The sequence below is a fragment of the Mytilus edulis genome, chromosome 6, assembly GCF_963676685.1.
Source record: "Mytilus edulis chromosome 6, xbMytEdul2.2, whole genome shotgun sequence".
Lineage (NCBI taxonomy): Eukaryota > Metazoa > Mollusca > Bivalvia > Mytilida > Mytilidae > Mytilus > Mytilus edulis.
In genome coordinates, this window is record NC_092349.1 from 3290292 (window position 1) to 3313182 (window position 22891).

The following is a 22891-nucleotide window of genomic DNA, read 5'->3' on the forward strand; positions in this document are numbered from 1 at the left end:
GTGTCAATTTGGTCTCTTGTGGAGAGTTGTCTCATTGGCAATCTTTTTTTTTTATATTCATTGAATGCTCTTAACGTAGTGTTTAACATAGTCATCAACCTAATTTGATTCATGCGCAGTTAATGAGTCTTGTTTGACCAAATCACATGTCTGGTTTGGTTAAATGTAATGAACAATTGTCTTTTCCGAAATATAGATATTTTGGTTTTACATCAGGAGTTCTATTACAACAATTAACGACAAAAGGGATGATTTGTCTTTCCCGAGTTTTTAGCTCACCTGGCCCGAAGGGCCAAGTGAGCTTTTCCATCACTTGGCGTCCGGCGTCCGGCGTCGTCCGTCGTCCGTCGTCGTTAACTTTTACAAAAATGTTCTCCTCTGAAACTACCGAGCCAAATTTACCAAACTTGGCCACAATCAGCATTGGGGTATCTAGTTTAAAAAATATGTCCAGTGACCCGGTCAAACAACCAAGATGGCCGCCATGGCTAAAAATAGAACATAGGGGTAAAATGCGGTTTTTGGCTTATAACTCAAAAACCAAAGCATTTAGAGCAAATCTGACGGGGTTAAATTGTTCATCAGGTCAAGATCTATCTGCCCTGACATTTTCAGATGAATCGGACAACCCGTTGTTGGGGTGCTGCCCCTGAATTGGTAATTTTAAGGAAATTTTACTGTTTTGGTTTATTATCTTGAATATTATTATGAATAGAGATAAACTGTAAAAAGCAATAATGTTCAGCAAAGTAAGATTTACAAATAAGTCAACATGACCAAAATGGTCAGTTGACCCCTTTAGGAGTTATTGCCCTTTATAGTCAATTTTTAACCATTTTTCGTAAATCTTAGTAATCTTTTACAAAAATCTTCTCCTCTGAAACTACTGGGCCAAATTTAATCCAAACTTGGCCACAATCATCATTGGGGTATCTAGTTCAAAAAATGTGTCCGGTTACCCGGTCAAGCAACCAAGATGGCCGCCATGGCTAAAAATAGAACATAGGGGTAAAATGCAGTTTTTGGCTTATAACTCAAAAACCAAAGCATTTAGAGCAAATCTGAAATGGGGTAAAATTGTTTATCAGGTCAAGATCTATCTGCCCTTAAATTTTCAGATGAATCGGACAACCCGTTGTTGGGTTCCTGCCCCTAAATTGGTAAGTTTAAGGAAATTTTGCAGTTTTTGGTTATTATCTTGAATACTATTATAGATAGAGATAACCTGTAAACAGCAATAATGTTCAGAGGAGTAAGATTTACAAATAAGTCAACATGACTGAAATGGTCAATTGACCCCCTAAGGAGTTATTGTCCTTTATAGTAAATTTTTAACAATTTTCATAAAATTTGTAAATTTTTACTAACATTTTCCACTGACACTACTGGGCCAAGTTCATTATAGATAGAGATAATTGTAAGCAGCAAGAATGTTCAGTAAAGTAAGATGTATAAACACATCACCATCACCAAAACACAATTTTGTCATGAATCTATCTGCTTCTTTTGTTTTCACATATACCAAGGTGAGCGACACAGGCTCTTTAGAGCCTCTAGTTTCCTTTTGTGAACGGTAAATTTCCTTTGGCACTGTTTTACGGTGTTTTTATATCCCAAATTCGTTCCCTATGCCCGTGTCTGTAATGATGTTTTGGGTTTCAATTAGCATACCCTACAGTAATATTGTTATATATAACTATCAAAAATCAAATCAGGAATTATGTTATACTATTTGTTAACAAATGACCTAATTCTTCAATTAAGATATAAATGTTTGGTTTGCAAGTTTGGCTGTACTTGTAGAAAACTTATAAGAAACGGAAAAGTTCATTCTTTATTTTTCTTTGTTATGTTGTTTACCGAGCCTGGAAATTTAAATAAGACCCGGATAAGATTATCAGTTGTTTTAGTAAACTTGTTTTAAAAAGTTACCAATTCAAAACTGTAATAATACCTTTGTTTTTTGTCTTTATTTTAATAAATATTGATGCTGTTATCAGTTGATTGAAACCATACTAACCAGTTTTGTTATGCTCATAGGCACTTTCAAGATGAATAAAAAAAACGTAAACGAACTTTGGAGAGTTGATATAAGAAGACAGGACAAAGGGTTAAAGCATATAAGTAAAATATACCCCCACGATTCGTAGCAATGAACTGATAGTGATTCCCAGTTATTCTTTAGTTTATCCAGATTTTCTACTTCCTATTAAAAAGTTAGCATTGGTAGCATTTCTAAGATAAACATTAACAGTTCATATATTTCAAACGGTTATGCTGTTGGTATTTTCACAAACTAAAAAAATAGAGTAATCCTTTAATTTCAATATCTAACAGTTTGTTTAGATTCAAAAATCTGTATCACCGAATTCCTTAATAAGATTAATGAAAATATTCAGATATGAATTTTGAAAAACCAATTAACAAATGATGATTCTGATTGTATTTTATAATAGATCCTGATCTGCTTCCTTTCGCTGGAACGTCTGAAGATTTTCGAAAACTGCTATCCACTGGAACATATGAGTCGTTTGAAAATAGAGTTTTCCTTTGTGGAAGTTGCGCATGTGGAAAGTCCACCCTAGCAAGTGTTCTGATTGGTACCCCAATACCACTGACATGGAAATCAACAGATGGATTAGTCATACACTTTGGACGAAATGGTATCAACTTGGAGAGTTTTGAGATGGTCCCTTTAAAAGAAGGTAAGGTATTTTGAAAATATAAGACATGGATATTGTTTATTCATATAGTATGATGCTTTCCAAGATAGGCATAAAGAGTTCATGTATTTGCAACGAACCGTTGATATTTTCACAAATAAAAATATATTTGTTAATTTTCTCGTTTGATTTATAAAAGACCTAAGTTAATATAAACGACATTCCAAGTTCCAAGTAGTAAAATTAATGTCAGTCGTTCCTAAATTTTAAGGACGTCATCACAAGATGGTTAACCATTATGTTATATCTGTTTTACAGATGAAGATTTATATTTACAACTTATTTTCGACTCATAAGTTTGGACTTCCCTTAAATTGGTATATATCGCCTTTTAAGATCTTTTAACCGTTACACTATTAAGTGCCAGTCTGCCTAAGAATCAGGCATTGGTGAAAACATGACCAAAAAACCCCACCCAACTTGACATTGATTTGAGTTCATAATATGTAGTTATGCACAAAAATAACATTCATTTCTGTTTTCTGTTCTGGTAATAGAAGATACAATTTGGTTGAAATGCACTAGAAATTAACGAATAAGGGGAGATAACTCTATGATTTGCTATCATTCTAACCAATTTTCTAACCGAGTTATTTGATATTACCAGGCACACACAAACGAAAGACTAATAATTTTTAACTCAGGATGATGGTAAGTATTAAAAAGAATGATTAGCTCCGTGGGTTTTTTCTGATCATGTTTTGATTTTTTCCTAAATTGCCTGATTCTTACAAAGACTGGCACTTAAACAATATATCGATATTAACTATACCTATTATAATGTATACTGATTGTTATTATAAAAGACATAATCTAGAATAGCTTATTTAATCGATAACTTTCAAGTTAATCCGTTCTGTCAGGATATTTCGGTTTAACTTTGAACCTAAGTCAAGTGATATACAATTGTTTGCTTACTTCAAGTTTAGATTGTATCGAATAAATGTAAATAAAAATCTATAGCAACATGTGTAAATACAGCTCTTCTCAAACTGTTTGAAATAGTTTTTACTAAGAATACAAAGATTAATTAAAGATAAATCTGATCAAATTCAACATTTCTATACCAGTTATATCTTGAATTTCTAAGAGTTTAATCTTTAAAACTAAAATTCTCTAATACCTCTCCCTTTACTTTGAGACCTTATGAGAATGAATCATCCTCTTTCCAATAATATGTGTAGTTGTAAATGTCGAAGATTGTGTCTCTTTGAGATAAAATATGGATATTTCATCTTGGAACAAGCAGGCAAACATAACAAGAGGAGGTGTGGTTTTCTGTAATCATATGTATTTATAAAGTACAGCCTATATCTGTACATAAGTACACTCATCATTTAATAGTATGATGGAGAAAGCCGATTTATCTATCAGATATTCGGATTTTGATGTTGATGAATTAAGGATATTGTGTCGGTGTTCAAAAATTATAAATCGATTTAAAATGGCGAACAGCTGCATTTTGAAGTATTAAAATGCTTTCACAAAAATGCGTTACACAAAAAAGTAATTTATTGTCGTTACGATTACCTGCTGGTTCTCAGATATATCAATATTTTATGCCATAGAGACACAATCTTTGAGTTATACCACTACAAATACTTTTGGATAAAAGAATTATTTGGTTTGATATTATACGGTCTGGTAGAATGAAGAGAAACATTCTAGGTTAGAATATATATATTTATCATTCTAAGATCAATCAAACTATAAAAACAGGTCGATAACAATTATACATGTACATAAAAGAATGGTTATATATACTTAGACGCGAAACTGAAGTTCACAAATGAATGTAAAATGTGTAAGTTTTTATCATTTTACGTGATATAAATTTGACTAATGAACATAAGGCCGATGGCATATGAAGTTAGCCTTTCAGACATATTCGCCATACTTTTATTCCATACACCAAATATAGTTGAAATATTGCTTAATGCACCTTTTCAAGTAACAAAACCAAGACAGCTTATCATCGACTTATGAACAATGCAAATGAGGTCAGGGTCAAGGTCAAGGTGAGCATATATCACAACTTTACATGCACAAATAAATGTATATTATCCCTTATCATAATCCTATATTCAGCCATTCGTTTCAAGAGAAAAATAGAGATTTTCATTCATTAACTTTTCAAAAAGTTAGAAACCACAAACATGTATCATTCTCGTTTCTCGTTTTGTTTATATAGATTAGACCGTTGGTTTTCCCGTTTGAATGGTTTTACACTAGTAATTTTGGGGCCCTTTATAGCTTGTTGTTCGGTGTGAGCCAAGGCTCCGTGTTGAAGGCCGTACTTTAACCTATAATGGTTTACTTTTTAAACTGTTATTTGTATGGAGAGTTGTCTCATTGGCACTCACACCACATTCTCGTTTCTCGTTTTGTTTATATAGATTAGATCGTTGGTTTTCCCGTTTGAATGGTTTTACACTAGTAATTTTGGGGCCCTTTATAGCTTGTTGTTCGGTGTGAGCCAAGGCTCCGTGTTGAAGGCCGTACTTTAACCTATAATGGTTTACTTTTTAAATTGTTATTTGTATGGAGAGTTGTCTCATTGGCACTCACACCACATCTTCCTATATCTATCATGTTGACTGTTATTTAAGCATTAAAATATATAGTATGTTAGTTGTGAGAAATTCATAAGGGAAAAAGAAAACACCTGAAAAAACATGACGTTTGGTTGAAATAGGTAGTAAAACAATAAAGCTATGTATCTTTAGATAAATAACCATAACAACCTTTCAGAGGGAATGCTTTGATGACACCTAAATGTTCCTCTTGTTTAATTTTTCTTATATTTACATCATAGTCATGGTAGGGTATGGAACGCCACAGCTGTCTTATGTGGAACTCTGATATTACTGTATGTTGTTCTATTATTACTTAATGATATTTTGTCTTTACTTAATATGGTTTTGACATTACGTAATGATATTTTAATATAACCCAATATGGAATATTACATTTTGGCTCTCAATAATGACGACTTCAGTATGTATATAAATGAAATTTATCCTGGTGAACTTACTTTAAATAAAGCAAATACTAACAATGACCACTGCCCTTTTCTCGATCTTGATATCTATATCACTAATGGAAAGCTGAATACTAAAATTTATGATAAAAGGGATGATTTTTCATTTCCTATCGTTAATTATCCGTTTTTAGATGGTGACGTTCCCTTGTCACCATCTTATGGTGTTTATATATATCAACTTGTACGATTCGCTCGTGTATGTAACAATGTTTTAGATTTTAACGAGAGAAATTTATGTATTACTGAAAAATTATTACACCAGGGTTTTCGATATCACAAACTAGTCAAAACATTTACTAAATTTTATCATCGGTATAAAGACATCATTCGTAAATATAGCTCAACATGCAGACTTCTAATACGTTCAGGTATTTCACATCCAATTTTTTATGGTAATATTCTTTATAAAGCACAAAGGTGTCAGTATTCACCTCAGAAACTTACAAAACCTTTGAATAGACTTATTAAGAAGGGATATAATTACGATACTGTTGTCAAGTCATTAAAGATTGCATATTTTGGCGTTAATATTGAGTCATTGATAAGGTCTTTGCATCGGAACTAAACACATTTATTCTAAAAACAGTTGTTGGCATGACACGGGGTATGTTCTTCTCATATATGTTATGATGGTATGATACTAAACCCCTAACGGGACGGATTGTGCCTGATGTTCATAATCTTTCAGTCAGTTTAATTGAAGTCTGGAGCTGGCATGTCAGTTAACTGCTAGTAGTCTGTTGTTATTTATGTATTATTGTCATTTTGTTTATTTTCTTTGGTTACATCTTCTGACATCAGACTCGGATTTCTCTTGAACTGAATTTTAATGTGCGTATTGTTATGCGTTTACTTTACTACATTGGTTAGAGGTATAGGGGAGGGTTGAGATCTCACAAACATGTTTAACCCCGCCGCATTTTTGCGCCTGTCCCAAGTCAGGAGCCTCTGGCCTTTGTTAGTCTTTTATTATTTTAATTTTAGTTTCTTGTGTATAATTTGGAAATTAGTATGGCGTTCATTATCACTGGACTAGTATATTTTTGTTTAGGGGCCAGCTGAAGGACGCCTCCGGGTGCGGGAATTTCTCGCTACATTGAAGACCTGTTGGTGACCCTGTGCTGTTGTTTTTTATTTGGTCGGGTTGTTGTCTCTTTGACACATTCCCCATTTCCATTCTCAATTTTATTACTTAATGATATTTCGATGTTACACGATATGGTTTCGTACTGACTTGATATAGTTTTGTCATTACTCAATATGGTTTTGTCATTACTCAATATGGTTTTGTCATTACTCAATGTGGTTTCACCATTATTTGATATGGTTGTGTCATTAGTCAATGTGGTTTTAACATTGCTTGACTAAAACTAGAACTTTAATTCTAAGCATGACTTGAATTCGAAAACTATCTCAAAGTTTAACTCAAACAGTAACCCAACTTTAATTTAAACACTAATTAGATGGGTGGCCACAAGCATTCAAGGCACATACAACATGGAAATATATCTAAAAAAGAACAGGTTTTTCCGAATTGGTCACGTGGTTTTACCTCATCAAGTAATGGGATAACCACATCAAAGAATGACAGGACCATATCAAGGAATGACAAGGCCACATTAAGTAAATTTGTAATACAACCTTATTCAAGGATCGAGGTGCAATTTTTTTTTTTATCTCAGATACTATAACCAATTTGTTTACTGTATTTGATATATGGAATGATTGTAAGGTTTTATCTGACTTTGACTTCATTTTCATGGTTCATTGGACAATGTTTAGCTTTTGACGTCTGGTGTATTTCTCGGATACTATTGACAATAAGCCACTGTTTTTTACATAATCATTGTAATGTATATACCTGTCCGGCTGCGTATGAATACACAACGTCAATGTGGGCGTGATGCCATAAAAATTGACAATATTTAAAATAACTTTTATTTTACGCAATCAGAAGACAGTAAGTACACCAAATTTATTTATTATCTAATATTTGGATTTAAGACATTAATGTGGTTGACTTACAATGTACTAAAATGATAGTCATCTGCATGAAGACCGATTTACTGCCTCTATTTTGAGTACCAATCCATGCTTTACCTGACAGTTTCTTTATAATGTTAGTCTTCCCACCGCACCATAAGGAAGACTAACCAATTATTACATTTCATTCTTTGTCATTAACATTAATGCATTGCACATTTTATTTGATCAGCACATTCATAGTCTGTTTCATTTATTTGTTTCTTTTAACGACGAATTCATAATGAAAACATTTTTTATTGCAGAAAATAGAGGTCATAATGTGTTGACCAAGTTAGTAATTGGAAAACCAAATCGTGAGATCACTAAATGTCAAACTATTGACAACCACCATGACCTGTGCTTTGCTCCATCCTCTAATGATTTGACAGAATTAAATCTTCAGGATTCTGAGATTGATGCTAATTTCAGTTCAGAAGTTTCTGTATCCACCGAGGATGACATTGGAGAATATGAAGTCTTATCGAGAGAACAGTTCAGTACATCTGAAATGAACAATACTTCATCAATTAGTCTGCCTAATGTGAAAACGGTTGAAGCCTATGCTGTACATGATGACATTTTGAAAGAAGTTGAGAGTGGTCAATACAAAGTTAAAATTGCACCTTCAGATTTAGTTGACTTTGGTGGTCAACGATCGTATGATATGACCCATCAGTTATTTGTTCAGCACGGTGGTACATTTGTAGTGATGTTTGATGGCAGTAGGGATTTTCAGGAACCTCTGACAGAATATCCTACGGGTGATATTTCTAATGAAAGTAAGTACAGCCTTATGACAATTGATAATATAGATATTTAATTGAGAACGGAAATGGGGAATATGTCAAATAGACAACAACCCGACAATAGAGCAGACAACAGCCGAAGGCAACCAATGGTTTTCCAGGTGGTCCTCAGGTGGCCCATAAATTTACCTTTTTTTAAATCACACCTCAAATAGGCCTGCGGCTCCTGATTTGGGACAGACGCATAAATACGACGGGGTATAACATGTTTTGTGAGATCGCAACTTCCCCCTTATATCTCCAGCTAATGTAGAAAAAAATCCATAGCAACTCGCACAATAAAACTCAGTTTAAAAGAATTACGAAACCGATGTTAGAATAGGTAATAAAAGAAACTTAGCAAAATGACAATGATATATAAATAAACAAAGGAGAACTAGCAGTTACTGACATGCCAGCTGTATATATAAAGATCAATTTATTACATCTTGTGATCAATTTATTTGGCAATCGTCAATGGCAGTCAGCAGGGTTTAAGAACATCAGTTGTTCGACCTGCGAGTCAAATGCGTCTTGTTAAAATATACTCTTTCACTCTTTTGGTCATTTAGAAAATGTTTTTGGTGCTGTATTTAGACCCCTCTACCGCTAAATAAGTTTTACATGCAAACGTACAAAAAATGCGGTGTTTAACCAACACAATCATAGGTTTGAACGCAGTTTTCAATTTAGAGTTGTTTATTTTTATATAATTGCGTTGGATAAAAACCGCAATTTAGAGTTGTTTATATACTTATATATATATATGTATAAATAAACAACTCTAAAAATATAACTAGAAAGACATTATAATTTAACTCTGCATTATCACTAAAATATGACCATGAACATAGAGGCATATGCAAGAGGGAAACTTATTTGCTTATTCGTATTTTTCCAGCTATTGTGAAACATTGGGTCAACTCAATACTCACCTACTGTGTTGATGATAGAAGTGTCATGCCAAAGATCTTATTTGCTGCAACGCATAGGGATATTCTCACAGATGTAAGCATTTATTCAGTTACCCTGTTTTTTTGCTATTGTGATTTAATTTCATTTAATCGATGCTTATTCGAAAATGTATATTTTTCATAACGTATCGTAAGCTGTACAATGGCTAAACATGACAAAATACAAATCCATTTTAAAAGTTTATTCTTCAAACAGACACCTGTATATTATTGTGGGTTTAGCATGTTTGAAAGCGATAGAACATCCTCGAACCTCGGACAGTGATGTACCTGCACAACATAATCGCAAACTGTAAAAATCAGTTAAAAAAAAGGCGTAACCCTTCAAATCAACACAAAAATATATCCGAATAGACTAATTGCACAAAGTATCGACCGGTCAATATTCGTAGTTATTTGAAAGCCAATTCCGACTTTTGACTTTTAATAAAACATATTTCCAGGAGAATATTAACAATCGATACACATCCACTGGATGTAGAGTAACGAGATCATAAACACTGAGACAAAAATATACTACCTTGTCCAATGCTAAAACATAAGATGTTATTAATTTATCTATTAGCATTATGTACTGTTTACTCACCAGGATATGCAGAAGAAAAAGAATAGGGAATTTGTACAGAGAGTCACTGAAATGTTTGGTACCCACGAAATGAATAAACACATTGTCTTTAATCCAGTTTTCTTTATAAATGGTACAGACAAAGACGATCAAGAAATTCAGAATTTGAAAAACCATATTGTCACTATTGCCCGGCACCAGCCATCTTGGGGACTACGGCGGCCAATGATTTGGGTCCCAATTGAGCTTATGATCGATAATATGATCAAAGATAATATTAATATAATACCGAAAACATATTTAGTCGAGGCAAACACAATGAATAAAGATTTAGCACTCTCTGACAAACAAATGAGCGAGTTTCTCTTAACACAACACGCATTGGGCAAAATCATGTATTTTGATCAACAAGAACTTAACAATTTTATCATTCTGTATCCTCCTGCATTGGTCAACATCCTGAGGTCATTCATCACAGATGAAATGTTTTGGCCCAACGATGAGACCCTTAGAAGTATTCTAAGAGGAATGACAGAAACTGGTAAAATACACAAAACAGATCTCATTAAACTATGGCAACAGAAACAATTCGTTCATCATATACCAAGTGATGACTACAAAGAGTTCATTATTCAGGTTCTTGTACATCTGGATATTTTGGTCATGCCAAAAAGATACTCTGGCCAGGATGAGACGCACGTAGATTATTTTTTAGTTCCATGCACAGTTAAACACAAGATGCCGATGTCCTTTCTGGATGACAAATCATTTGCAAACAGAACAATTGCGTTGGTCTATCACATACGACAGTCATCCATACCGTCGGCATTGTCTTTCAAACTGATAGGTGCTGTTAGTGGTATTTGGCCTATCAAAGAGGTGAACGAACGTCCATTATTATACCATTCCTCAGCTGTTCTATGTGTTGACAGCCAAACTGAGTTTCGAATAATGGTGGAAGACAACAAAATTGTCGTCTATCTTACAAACATGTCATCTAGGTCTTGCATCTCCCCAGATATCGCAGCCAGTATTCAAGATTGCTTGACGGTTACTTTACAAGCTGTTTTGAAGTTTTATCTAATCAGCATAGGAAAAAACTACCAACAAGTAAATGTGTCGAATCTCTTTCACATTGAAGTCGGAGAAGTTTGTTGCAGATCTCCATGTGTGATATCAATTTCAAAGGCAAAACAAACTCCTGAGTGGGTGTGTAATAATGGAAATACACATTTCTCTAGAGATCCTTTACTGTGGATTTTTAACAAGGTAATTTATTCATATGAACTAGACATATTAGCAAATTTGAGAGTTCCTCTGATGAATAATTCGTCAGATTAAAAATTGTCTTCCTCAGAGCATGCAATGTTTTGTACAAATTATCTTAGACGTATTGCGCATTGCGGCGGTGATGTCAAAAAGGTATTAACCTGTGATAAGGTCTAGTTTATGGTGAATCACTATTGGTAGAACAATGATATTTGGTATGTAGTTGTATAAGCATTTGCACATCTTTTTACCATGACAATTGTTTGGAACTGCACTCTCAGTCATGGTCTATTGACTTTGAAACTTTGCTTAGTTAGCATGTTTTAGTTTGTGATTATGTCAGTTTGTGGATAACCAATTGTGGTATGTCAATGATATTTGGTATGCAGTTGTATAAGCATCTCTCATATCCATGGAGCTTTTTTTGGTGTCGCCCCTCAGTCATTGTTTGTTGACGTTGAAATTATACCAAGTCAACATGTATTAGTTTGTTATATCAGCATTGCTTGCGCATTTTTGTCTAGACGCCATATAATAATCATTGAGATGATTACCGAAGAGTGTTGATGGTCATTAAATACTATGTTTACATGATATTAGATCAATAACGAACACGTGCAATACTATTTTCGTAGGTCTGTTTGATTTCATGTTTTGAGTTAAAAAATAATTTCTTTTTATAGTTGAATATAACTAATACATGCGTACATGTAGCTTCTGTCTACATAAGGATCTAAATCAAAGTTTAAATCTTGAATACGGATTCACGTCAGTTCGAATTATTTTTAATACTTGTTTTTGAACATATTTTGACAAATTTGGGGCAAAGTTACTGCATATTACGAAGCATTATTTCAAAATTCCTCTTTTATTAAAAATTGAAAAACAAATCATATCTCAAGCGTAACTTTGCAATCTTAAGTTATGACCTACCAATTCATATCTCAGTTATATCATCTATCATAATGTATCTTCGAAATATTTTTCAGACGCATCAAGAGTGTTCATCCAATTGCCCAGGTAAAGTAATTAAGTTCATGATTTATAATCCGAAATGAGTATGCATTTAATGGATAATTTCTATAATACCGAGGTCGGATGAATGTCCATGACCAATTCTCTTTGAAATCTAGATTAGGTAGTAAGGATGAATCAACTATCATTAATTAAAGAAATCCGACAACCGGTGGAAGAAAAACAAATAAATACAATTAAACAAAATGCAATACACTACACAAAAAAATACAGCATCAAGAACCTTCTAAAACCGCAGTTGAAATATCAACAGTTTCTATACCAAATTTGGCATCTTAAGTCTTGTTGATGTCCAACAAACAGTTATTAATCATATTCGATAATGAAATAAATAGAGGAAAAAGAGGATCCGCCTCTAGTGGAACACAAAAAAATTTCATTGATAGCATGCGTCTGACAAGCTTCTCTTAATAAATGCAATTTGAAATTGATATATGAAATACCACATTTACAGCTTTTAGACAAGCGGCAACTTTAAAGAATGCAAAATTTCCTAAAGGCCAACAAGCCTTATAATAATTTCAAATACATAATTGGAAAATATACAGTATGTTGTGAATCAATCATTAGACCACATACTAATGAGCTGATGATACCCTAGGGAACAAACACTGGCAGTATTAGTCCAGTTTTCATATGTAAAAATAACATTAAAACTTTCGTGTTCTAAGCGCTTGGTTTTATTAACCTTCTGTATGTTCATTATGAACGATATAATTCTAAAGAAAGAAAGCTATGCATATTTACAATCTTTGTGAGCAAAAGAGATAAAAACTTTTTTTTTTTAAAAAGATAGAAAAATTCAGCGATCATAAACTTTGGCTAAGATATTTAGGATCATTTTGAAATATTTGATTGAATTAGTGGCGAATCTACTTCCATTTGGTTTAAAATCATGTAAGTAACGGGTACTGACTTTAGAGCTGATGATTAACCGTCGGAAATAACAGACCAAAACATGCAGGATCATTGGGTCCAAGTCCTATTGTTCGAACACGATTTAAAAAATACTTGTTAATTCAATTCTAGTTTTACCGTCTCTTTGTAAGAGATTATTTTTTATATTTAGGTCTTGACGAATCTGTCCTGACAATATCACCAAGTGAGCAACATCTATCAAGACTTGCCTATCAACTGAATATTCAAAGTTGTAGGGAGTTGATAATTAACCTCGGGATACAACTGAATGACTGGGAAGATATTGAGTACAGCTACACACGCATGCCTCTCATTATCAAAATCATGGCATTGAATTTCTGGAAAACGAAAAACATAGTGGGAAGACCAAACAAATCATTCAACAACTTGCTGGATGCACTGAAGGCAGTTGGCGACACAAGGCATTTACTTTGCAAGGTTTGAAAAGTCTTGTTTATTTTTTTTTTCATTTACACTCAAACTTTATTGATAGTGTTGACTTCCCTATCTTTTTGAAGTATATTTTGACTCCCCTATCTTTTTGAAGTATATTTTGACTCCCCTGTCCTTTTGAAGTATATTTCATTTCAAATAGCAAACGTTTAAGATTTCACAGTATATATCTTGAGTTATAACCTGTCATTTATCCTCTGTATAATTTCTATCTTATGAACTACGCTTTTTAAAAAAGATATTAACATCGGTACCGATAGTTAACTTTAGCTCACCTTGTTCAAAGAGCCAACTGAGCTTTTCTCATCATTTGGCTTTGTTCGTCCGACGTCGGTTTCGTCGTCATCTGTTCACTGTTACAAAAATGTTCTCCTCTGAAACTACTGAACTGAACTTAAGAATGTTCGCTGCTCAGTTTCAAAATAAATAACTTTTCATAAAACTAATATGTATTGATAGGGAATAAATTGAGGAATCAAAAAAAAAATATTGGGGTCAATGTGCTTGTTTTCGAGATATTAGCCATTGGAAGTTTGGCGGGCAAATGTTCCCTCTTGCTTTTTCATAGCTTTATCACTGACTAGTTAAGGTTCTCAAATACTATTAAAAAAATAAATCAAATTTTATAAGACTTTTACAAATCGCTTATAATTATACATATAAAAGATTTATAAAAAGAAAAATTGGTGTTTATGGGGAAAACTTGTTCAGGCATTCAAATGGATAACACCAGAGAATTTCGAAAATCTGACAAAAGTTCCAAAACATGACAAGCAGACATCCTTAACCAGTTTTTTCTACATGGGTTTTTTATTTAAAAAAGGATGACCGTACTTGCTACCCAACATGGCAAAAAATAAAACATTAGTGTGAAATGTATGTTCTGTCCTCTATTGTCAAACCAAAAAGTAAATAGAAACAATCTGACAGGACATAATGTCCAGAATGTTTAACTCTACTAATTGTTAATTGTTAAACTGTTCGACTTCTTGTAGGAGTTATTGCACTTACATGAAACATCTAACCATTTTTGTATTTATTTCCTTTATCTTCACAACTATATAAGATAGAGATAAACGTTAAGACTGTTATCGTAATTTCCACTCTTCTCATTAAAAGATTTATTGATGACAATTTTTGCGTTTTTGCCAAATATCTTTACATGTAGATAATGACTACAGTAGTATACCGCTGTTCGAGAAAAAAAAATCTAAGTTACAAACAAAAAGTGAGGGAAACGCATCAAATATAAGAGGAGTACTACGACACTACAGGCACACAACATTAAAATGTAACACACACAGAAACGAACTATAAGATAACAATGGCCATTTATTAAATTATAATAGTTAAACAAAAACTTAAAAAGCATACATTATTAGGGAGACACATTCTACATTTAAGACAATATTGAGGAACCTATTTGACGACTCCTTATTGGAGTTATTGTCCTGTTATGTTAATTTAATTAATGATTCCCAGACAGGTCAAATTTGGCCAATAAAGTAAATAGATGTCACTTTTCATAGGCATAATTGCTCTTGAATGATTACCAGAATTTCATACATGTACAGGTAAAGTAGGTAACCTGTTGTAAAAATGTAGTATACCGGAGTCAATAGTCTATTATTGATATTTGTCTAGCAAATGTGTTAAGCTCTAAAAATTCCTTTCCATTTTTATTTTAAACAAACGTTTAAGAATGTTATGGACACGACCAAAAGAGCTGCGTTTTACATATTTTCTTATATAGAAAACGAAATAAGATATTAAACAATAACGGTCCATGTAATATGTGTACTGTACCAGGTGTGCATATTGACAAATGAAGTCTCGTTAGTTATTTTGCAGACAGATTTAAAAAAAAATTCTTACAACAATCGAATGTTGAAGAGCTTAAAATGATAAACAAAAATGGGTATATTATAGTCATATACATGTATCCCAATAAGGATTCGGGGCGTTTCATTGCGGAATTATATTATTACATTTTAAATGATTTCCGAAATTCTATAACAGCAAACAATGTTCGTGTTTTTCTACAATATAACCGAAATACCAGCTGCATGGCTAATGATACCTGCGTGGACTATCATTCCAAAAGCAGAGATATCGAACCACTGGTAGTAATGACATTAGCTATTCCATTCGTATTAATTGTACTAGATACTATTTGTTGCACAATTAATGTCTCGTCATTGATGCTTGCATGAGTCCGACCATTTGAATATTCTGAAGGACATGATTTATGATTTAATAAGAGTTGTTATGTATAGGTGTTATGTCAATTAGAACTGATTTTTGTCGAGCCTGCGACTTTTGTCACAGAATGCTCGACATAGTGATAGTGATCCGGCGGAGGCTACGGCGGCGTTAGCTTACTTCTTAAAAGCTTTATATTATTAGAAGGCGGAAGACCTGAATGCTTCATACTTTGTATATGGATGCCTCATGTTACGAAGTTTCCGTCAGTGACAAGTCCAATGTCCTTTACCTCATTTTCATGGTTCACTGACTACTTGAAAAAAAGTTAAGATTTTTTGTAATGTTAATTTCTCTTTTATTATAAGTAATATGATAACTATATTTGGTATGTGCGTACCATGCAAGGTCCTCATGCCAGTCAGACAGTTTTTACCTGACCTGGACCTCATTTCATGGATCAGTGAACAAGGTTAAGTTTTGGTGGTCAAGTCCATATCTCAGATACTATAAGCAATATATCAAGTATATTCGGTATAAGAAAGCACTGTTAGGTGTACATGTCCAACTGGCAGGTGTCATCTGACCTCGACCTCATTATCATGGTTCATTGGTTATAGTTAAGTTTTTGTGTTTTGGTTTGTTTTTCTTATACTGCATGCAATAGGTCTTCTATATTTGGTGTCTTGAATGATTGTAAGTTGTCAGGTGTCATCTGACTTTGACCTTATTTATATTAAAGTTAAGATTTTGAGTTTTGGTCTTTTTTTTTCTTATACTATATGCAATAAGTATATTAGGTGTATGGAAATATTTGATTTATACACCAGTCGTGCAGATTTTATTTGACCTTTACCTCATTTTCACGGTCCATTGCTCAGTCTTAAGTTTTTGAGTTTTGGCCTGTTTTTCTTAATCTATTAGCAATATGTCAACTTTATTTGTTGTATGGAAGAATTGTTAGCTGTTCATGCCTGTCTGGCAAGGTTCATCTGACCTTGACCTCCCTTTCATGGTTCATTGGTCAATGTTTAGTTTTCTTAGTTAAAGTTAAGTTTATGTGACAGTTGTAATAATGCTTTATATTTAGGACTATCAACATAATATCAATAATTAGTAAAGAAGGCGAGACATTTCAGCGTTTGCACTCTTTTTAAATTAAGTCATAATGATGTGTTATAACACCACTGTCACAGCATGCACAGGTTAAGCGTATGGTTGAGCGCTTATATTTATGTTTAATGTCGCCATATTCCTATTCACATGTCCCTAGTCAGCAGCTTGAAATTCAGGGGTTGTCGTTGGTTCATGGGAGTCTTTTTTTTTCTTGTATTTTTTTTTCTTTTATTTAATGTGTTGTTATAGTCATAAGTTTTTTCGTTTGAATTATTTCACATTTCTACATGTCGCGGTCATTTATAGCCACGATAGTATGGGTTATCTATTTATAGTAAAAATTTTGACCAAACAAAATGTATGACCTGTTGACAAAATATTAAAATTTCGTGATATTTGAATCACATAATTTACAGAAATAATTTGGATGAATATATAACAGTTTGACAAACACTTATTTTGATCGTTGAAAACCTTGATATCTCCTTATTAATATTAGATGATAAAAACGTTCAGCTGAGTTAACTCCGATAGGTGTTCTGTGTCCCCTTAAAAAATCAAATAGTTTGTTATTTTTTATTGCATATTGTAATTCTGTCATAAAGGATTTTTTTTATTAATTTAGTATACACAACATATAACGTTTATGTATAAACGAAGAAATTTGATCTACTAAATAATTTCATTTCAGGTGTTTAGGGAATACACACATTTATTAGGTAAGAATGTTTATTATTATTCTTTACATGCAAAAACCTAACTTCAAAAGTACCAACACGTTAAAAACAATACAAAATTGTGTCTTTGCATGACAATTATTACCATAAAGGAGACGAAAGATTAAAATCATAAAAATATACACAGATGAAAATAGAACATTTTCTGTTCAATTAAAACTGTACAGCAGTCGGTAGCTATTCCAACCTATTCTGGTGTCAAAAGCGCTATGTATTTGATAAACAATACAAATCATACCGATTAACTAATTCCGAATTGCGACCTTTGCCGTTATGTATTATACACCATGGAACATATTGACATATGATGTTTTTAAAGATTTGATACAAAAAAAAATCATTTCAGTGTATATTAAACTGCATTCAAGGTTTACTTTATATTATATTTATACAAGCTGTGTTTTTTGTCGAATCAAGTTTTTATTGTCTCTTTTAGATTATTTGTGAACTGACTGACTGTAAAACAACACAATCAGTTATACGGTCGTAAATTTTAAAATTTAACCGTCTTGAATTGAAAAAAAAACATTGTATCCCCCTTGAAGCAGTGGTAAAATCTCTTTATATTTATATCATATGATCTATTAATCTTTTGACAGATATTGCAGATGTCCGACTACAAGAAGTTCCAGATGATGATGTTTTGCAAGGTCTCCCAAAGAACCTTGGTAACTGCGCTATACCACTCGGAATAGAGCTAGGAATAAGTATTAGTTCGATAGAGGAAACAATGACACGGCATCCAAGGGATATGTACAATCAAATATCAGACATCCTGAGAAAATGGAAAACTTCAACATGTTCAAGAGAAGTTAAACCGACAATTTACAAACTAATGTTAGCACTGGAACGCGTACATACTGGAGGGTTGGATTATTTAAAGGACATCTATCTTGGACAATAATCCATGTTATTATTCGACAAATTTAAAATGATATTTCTTAAACGTCTTTCTTAACCTCAAAAGACATTGTATATTAGTGTCAATTGAAGCAGATCTCAAAACTAACAAATAAATCTCTAGAAAAATGTAGAAGAAAAAAAAATACATTTTACGAAACAAATTGTATGTACGAAATTTTAATATAAAATACATGTTGATTAGAAACAAAAAACGATTTAACATTTGACCTGTGACTTATCTACTATGCATACAATCATTTTACCACTTGTAATAGAATTGAATATCAAGATAACTTATTACAGAAAAACAAATTGAAAAACCAACAATAATTATACATGCTTATATATTTATAATGCTTTTATATATATTTGTTGAATGGCAGAGCACGGGAAACAAGACATTTCTGGTGTGCACTAACACAGATTGACAAAAGGTAGTAATACCTGTGTTTTATTTACAAATGCTTGATTTGAAGCAACTTTACTACTTTACTTGTACCCTTGTATATTACAAAACCTATTGCCCCAGGGTGTTGCTAACCCATATACTTGGACGTTGCTATTCGCCACCCCCGGTGACGACACGTGCGTTTTCTTTTGTTCCATGGTTGTGTCCTATGAAATATATAATTCTGTGATTTTTCAAGATGTCTGTCATTTAATAGTTAGTCCACTAACGAATTTACCGTATTATGTCAATCATTAGCATTCATTTTTATTGGTAAATGCATCACTTGGCTAACACATTGCCTATACAATAAGACTACCAACCTAGATATGCAAATGACCCAGGTTGACGTCACACCGTCTATGATGTAACTCTCACATCATTGATAGCCAAATTCGACCCAATCCAGTTTCTCTGTCTCTGATTTTAAAACTTTTATATTTGACTACCAGTAGGGTTCTACCAAAGGTAGTAAGTACCCTACACCCCATTAAAAATATGTCAAAATCCATAATTTCAATAAAAGATTTTTAGAAAATGAAAAACAACGTTGCTTTCACGTTGTACTTTGTGGTCGAATTTCTCAAAAGATCGCCAGACTTGTACTAAGACCGGGGATAAATTCGTTATTTACGATCATATCCGTAGATATAGATATGTTAACACCCTTCAGAACTCTGAACATATTTTTGCCTCGCCTCAGGGTGTACTTGGATACCTCAGGGTGTTGAAATATCCATATCTAGGGATATGAACGTAAATAACTTATAATGTGTATAATATAAGATGTTATTTTTAATTTATCATATTTTTTTTATGAAATAAAATATAGTTCATAAGAACATTAAACGATACAGTTTTACTGCATCAGATGTGCTATTGAACAAAATGTATATGTTGTGATTCCCGACCCAAACTTATCAGGACATCCAAATGTTGATATAAACGTTGAATCGGTTATGAAACCATAACGTGACGGCGGTTCATAAAAGAGGGGCGAAAGATACCAGAGGAACAGTCAAACTCATAAATCGAAAATAAACTGACAATGTCATGCCTAAAAATGAAAAAGACAAACAGACATATAATAGTACACAAGAAACAACATAGAAAACTTAAGACTGATCAACACGAACCCCACAGAAAACATGGGATGATCTCAGGTGTTCGGGAAGAGTAAGCTGATACTGCTCCACATGTGGCACCCGTGTAACTCAGAGTTGATACTCCAGGACTTGTAGTTCAAGCGGTATTTCTTGGTAGAGAGTTGCTGCTCCATAAGTATCTAATAATCTTGACATTCCGAGTGATGAAATTGAAATTGAAATCATTCCTTCGTAAATTTGATTGACTTCATCACGAGTTGATTGACCGTTATGGATTATTTTTCTCACATACGACAGCGGATATGTCCCAGTTGTCGTAACTAAAAAAACGTCATCTTTTCCCCGAAGTGAAATTCTAAATTATACTTAACACCAGTTTGTACTACCATAAGCTACACGATGGGTATCACATTAAAAGCATGATCGGGTTACCCTTGCGAAGCACCTGAGATCACCTCCAGTTTTGACTGGGTTTATGGCTGCATAGTCGTTGGTTTTCTGTGTTGTCCTTTTAGCCATGGCGCTGTCATTTTATTTTCGACTTGAGTCCTCTTTAAAGTACAAAAGTAGCGACACCAGGTGCAACGACAGAGTAAACATCTCCTTTTATGTATGACCCACCCGTAATTCAAATCTTCAAATGGTTAAAATATCTCAAATGAGATTAGTACACAACAGGTTAATCAAATATGCTATCGATACGAAACATATCTTCATATAAAGATCTTTTTTAAAAGACCAATATGGATAAATATGAATAAGAATCTATGACAAAAAATGCGTCAATTTGATTTTCCCGTTTTCTTACCTTTTCAATTTAAACATTTCGTAAAGACGTTTTTAACGCTTCGGAGTTGATAAAAAAAAAGTGTGATCTACTCAAAACGCTCAATCGTTAAAGCAATAAATCCATTATAAAGTTTTATTGTCACAATAACGAGCAATTTATGAAGGAAAACATAGCAAGATAAATTAAACAAAAATAAGTATTTCAAAGATATTCATAATAATTGCAATTCTGTCTTATATTCTTTTTTGAAATACTCAAAAGAAAAAGGAATAATGCTTGATGAAATGTAGGATGGAAAATTAAATTATTTTGTAGAAAAGAGAAAGTTTTATCAAATTGTCTTTTCGGTTATACCCTCTCAAAATGCTACACAAGGTTTTACAACAAATGTTGTTTGTAGCATCGATTTGAATAATATAATCATTAACACACCATATATGTATGGAATAATTTATGTTACCAATACTTCATTGATAATTTATAATGTATTTTTGTTACTAACATTTTGCAATAAAAGTGTAGCTTACTCTTTTTATTTCCGAAACTCTTCTTCGATGTATCCATTTGACGTGGCTTTGTACTTCTACATCCAGTAATTGTGTTATTGTTCTATGATATTTTTTTTGTATTTTTGTCTCATTTTTGTTAGTATGTTTTGTCTACATGCCTTCTTTAAATTTTTTGTCACCTATGACGTGGCTCTGTACTTGTTCATCCCTCCATTGTGTTATTGTTCTATTATTATATATGTATTCTTGTCTTTCTTTTTTGCTAATTTGCTTTGTATATATGCCTTTTTGTGGTTCTTTCTTACATATGACGTAGCTCTGTACGTTTACATCCCGTAAATGTGTTATTATGCCCTGGTTAATGTTTGTTTGTATATTTGATTGTTTCTAGAGTGATTACGATGATAACACAATGTTGACTAGTGTACCCCTATTATTGACTTTTTTACCTAGTGTGTCTGTTTTGTTCGCACATCGTTGTCACTATAATGGAAATTTATGCAAATGTCATAGAAGTGAGAGGTTTAGCTGACAATAATATTGTTGACATTCTACCTCAATCATTTTTTGATTTGGATTGGAAGCATCTTAGCTGTCTGGAACATCTCGATTTGTCCACTAATTAATCGTTTTGGATTTTCTTCACTAGGGATACATAATAGTTGGCCAAAAACTTTCGAATCTAAAAATATTTGATTTTTCGTTTATACCTGTAAGATATAAAAGCACAAACTACCTGCCAGTGATAAACGATTGAAACCAAACCAGAGTCGTTTCAAACGCGAAGATGATAATTGTTCAGATGCAGGCATTAAGCCACTCAATATATCAATTCCGCCACGGTTAGAGTTTGTTCGTATAACATATGTTCTAGGTGCACCACCTCTAATCAAACTGAATCTACAGAATACTGCTAGCGTACGATACCTCGATATGTCTTAATATGACGTTAAATGCTTTCCTGTAATCTCAATAGACGAACCAGAAAACAATCTGGAATATCTAGATCTTTCAGGAATTGATTGTAAATTATATTACAAAACCATTCCTTTCTTTCGTGCACTGAAAACATTGACAATGAAAGGAGTGCATTTTTATAGGGCAGTTGAGAACAACGTTAATTTGTTACTCAATGCTCCTAACTTAACCAAACTAGATTTAAGCTCGAACAATTTGTTTTCGATTCCTTCATCGTTTTGCGAGCATTTGAAATCACTCAGGACTTTACGGCTGTCACATAATTATTTAAATAATGTTCCGAGTGCAATTGCAATTCTTCGAAATCTAAGG

The 22891-nt window shown here is 32.9% G+C and overlaps 1 protein-coding gene across 8 annotated transcripts in view; it reads left to right on the forward strand.

Moving 5' to 3' along the window:
* LOC139527007 (uncharacterized) overlaps positions 1-19096 on the forward strand; it is a 47827-nt gene extending 28731 nt beyond the window's left edge. For all 8 annotated transcript variants that reach the window (XM_071322226.1, XM_071322231.1, XM_071322228.1 and 5 more), the window contains 8 exons: positions 2457-2705; positions 8055-8570; positions 9478-9584; positions 10140-11384; positions 12374-12404; positions 13489-13775; positions 17800-17827; positions 18445-19096. In XM_071322226.1, coding sequence (XP_071178327.1) covers positions 2457-2705; positions 8055-8570; positions 9478-9584; positions 10140-11384; positions 12374-12404; positions 13489-13775; positions 17800-17827; positions 18445-18749 — 2768 coding nt within the window. In that variant the 3' untranslated portion in view covers positions 18750-19096. The remainder of the gene's footprint in view (positions 1-2456; positions 2706-8054; positions 8571-9477; positions 9585-10139; positions 11385-12373; positions 12405-13488; positions 13776-17799; positions 17828-18444) is intronic.
* The last annotated feature ends 3795 nt before the right edge of the window (positions 19097-22891 follow it).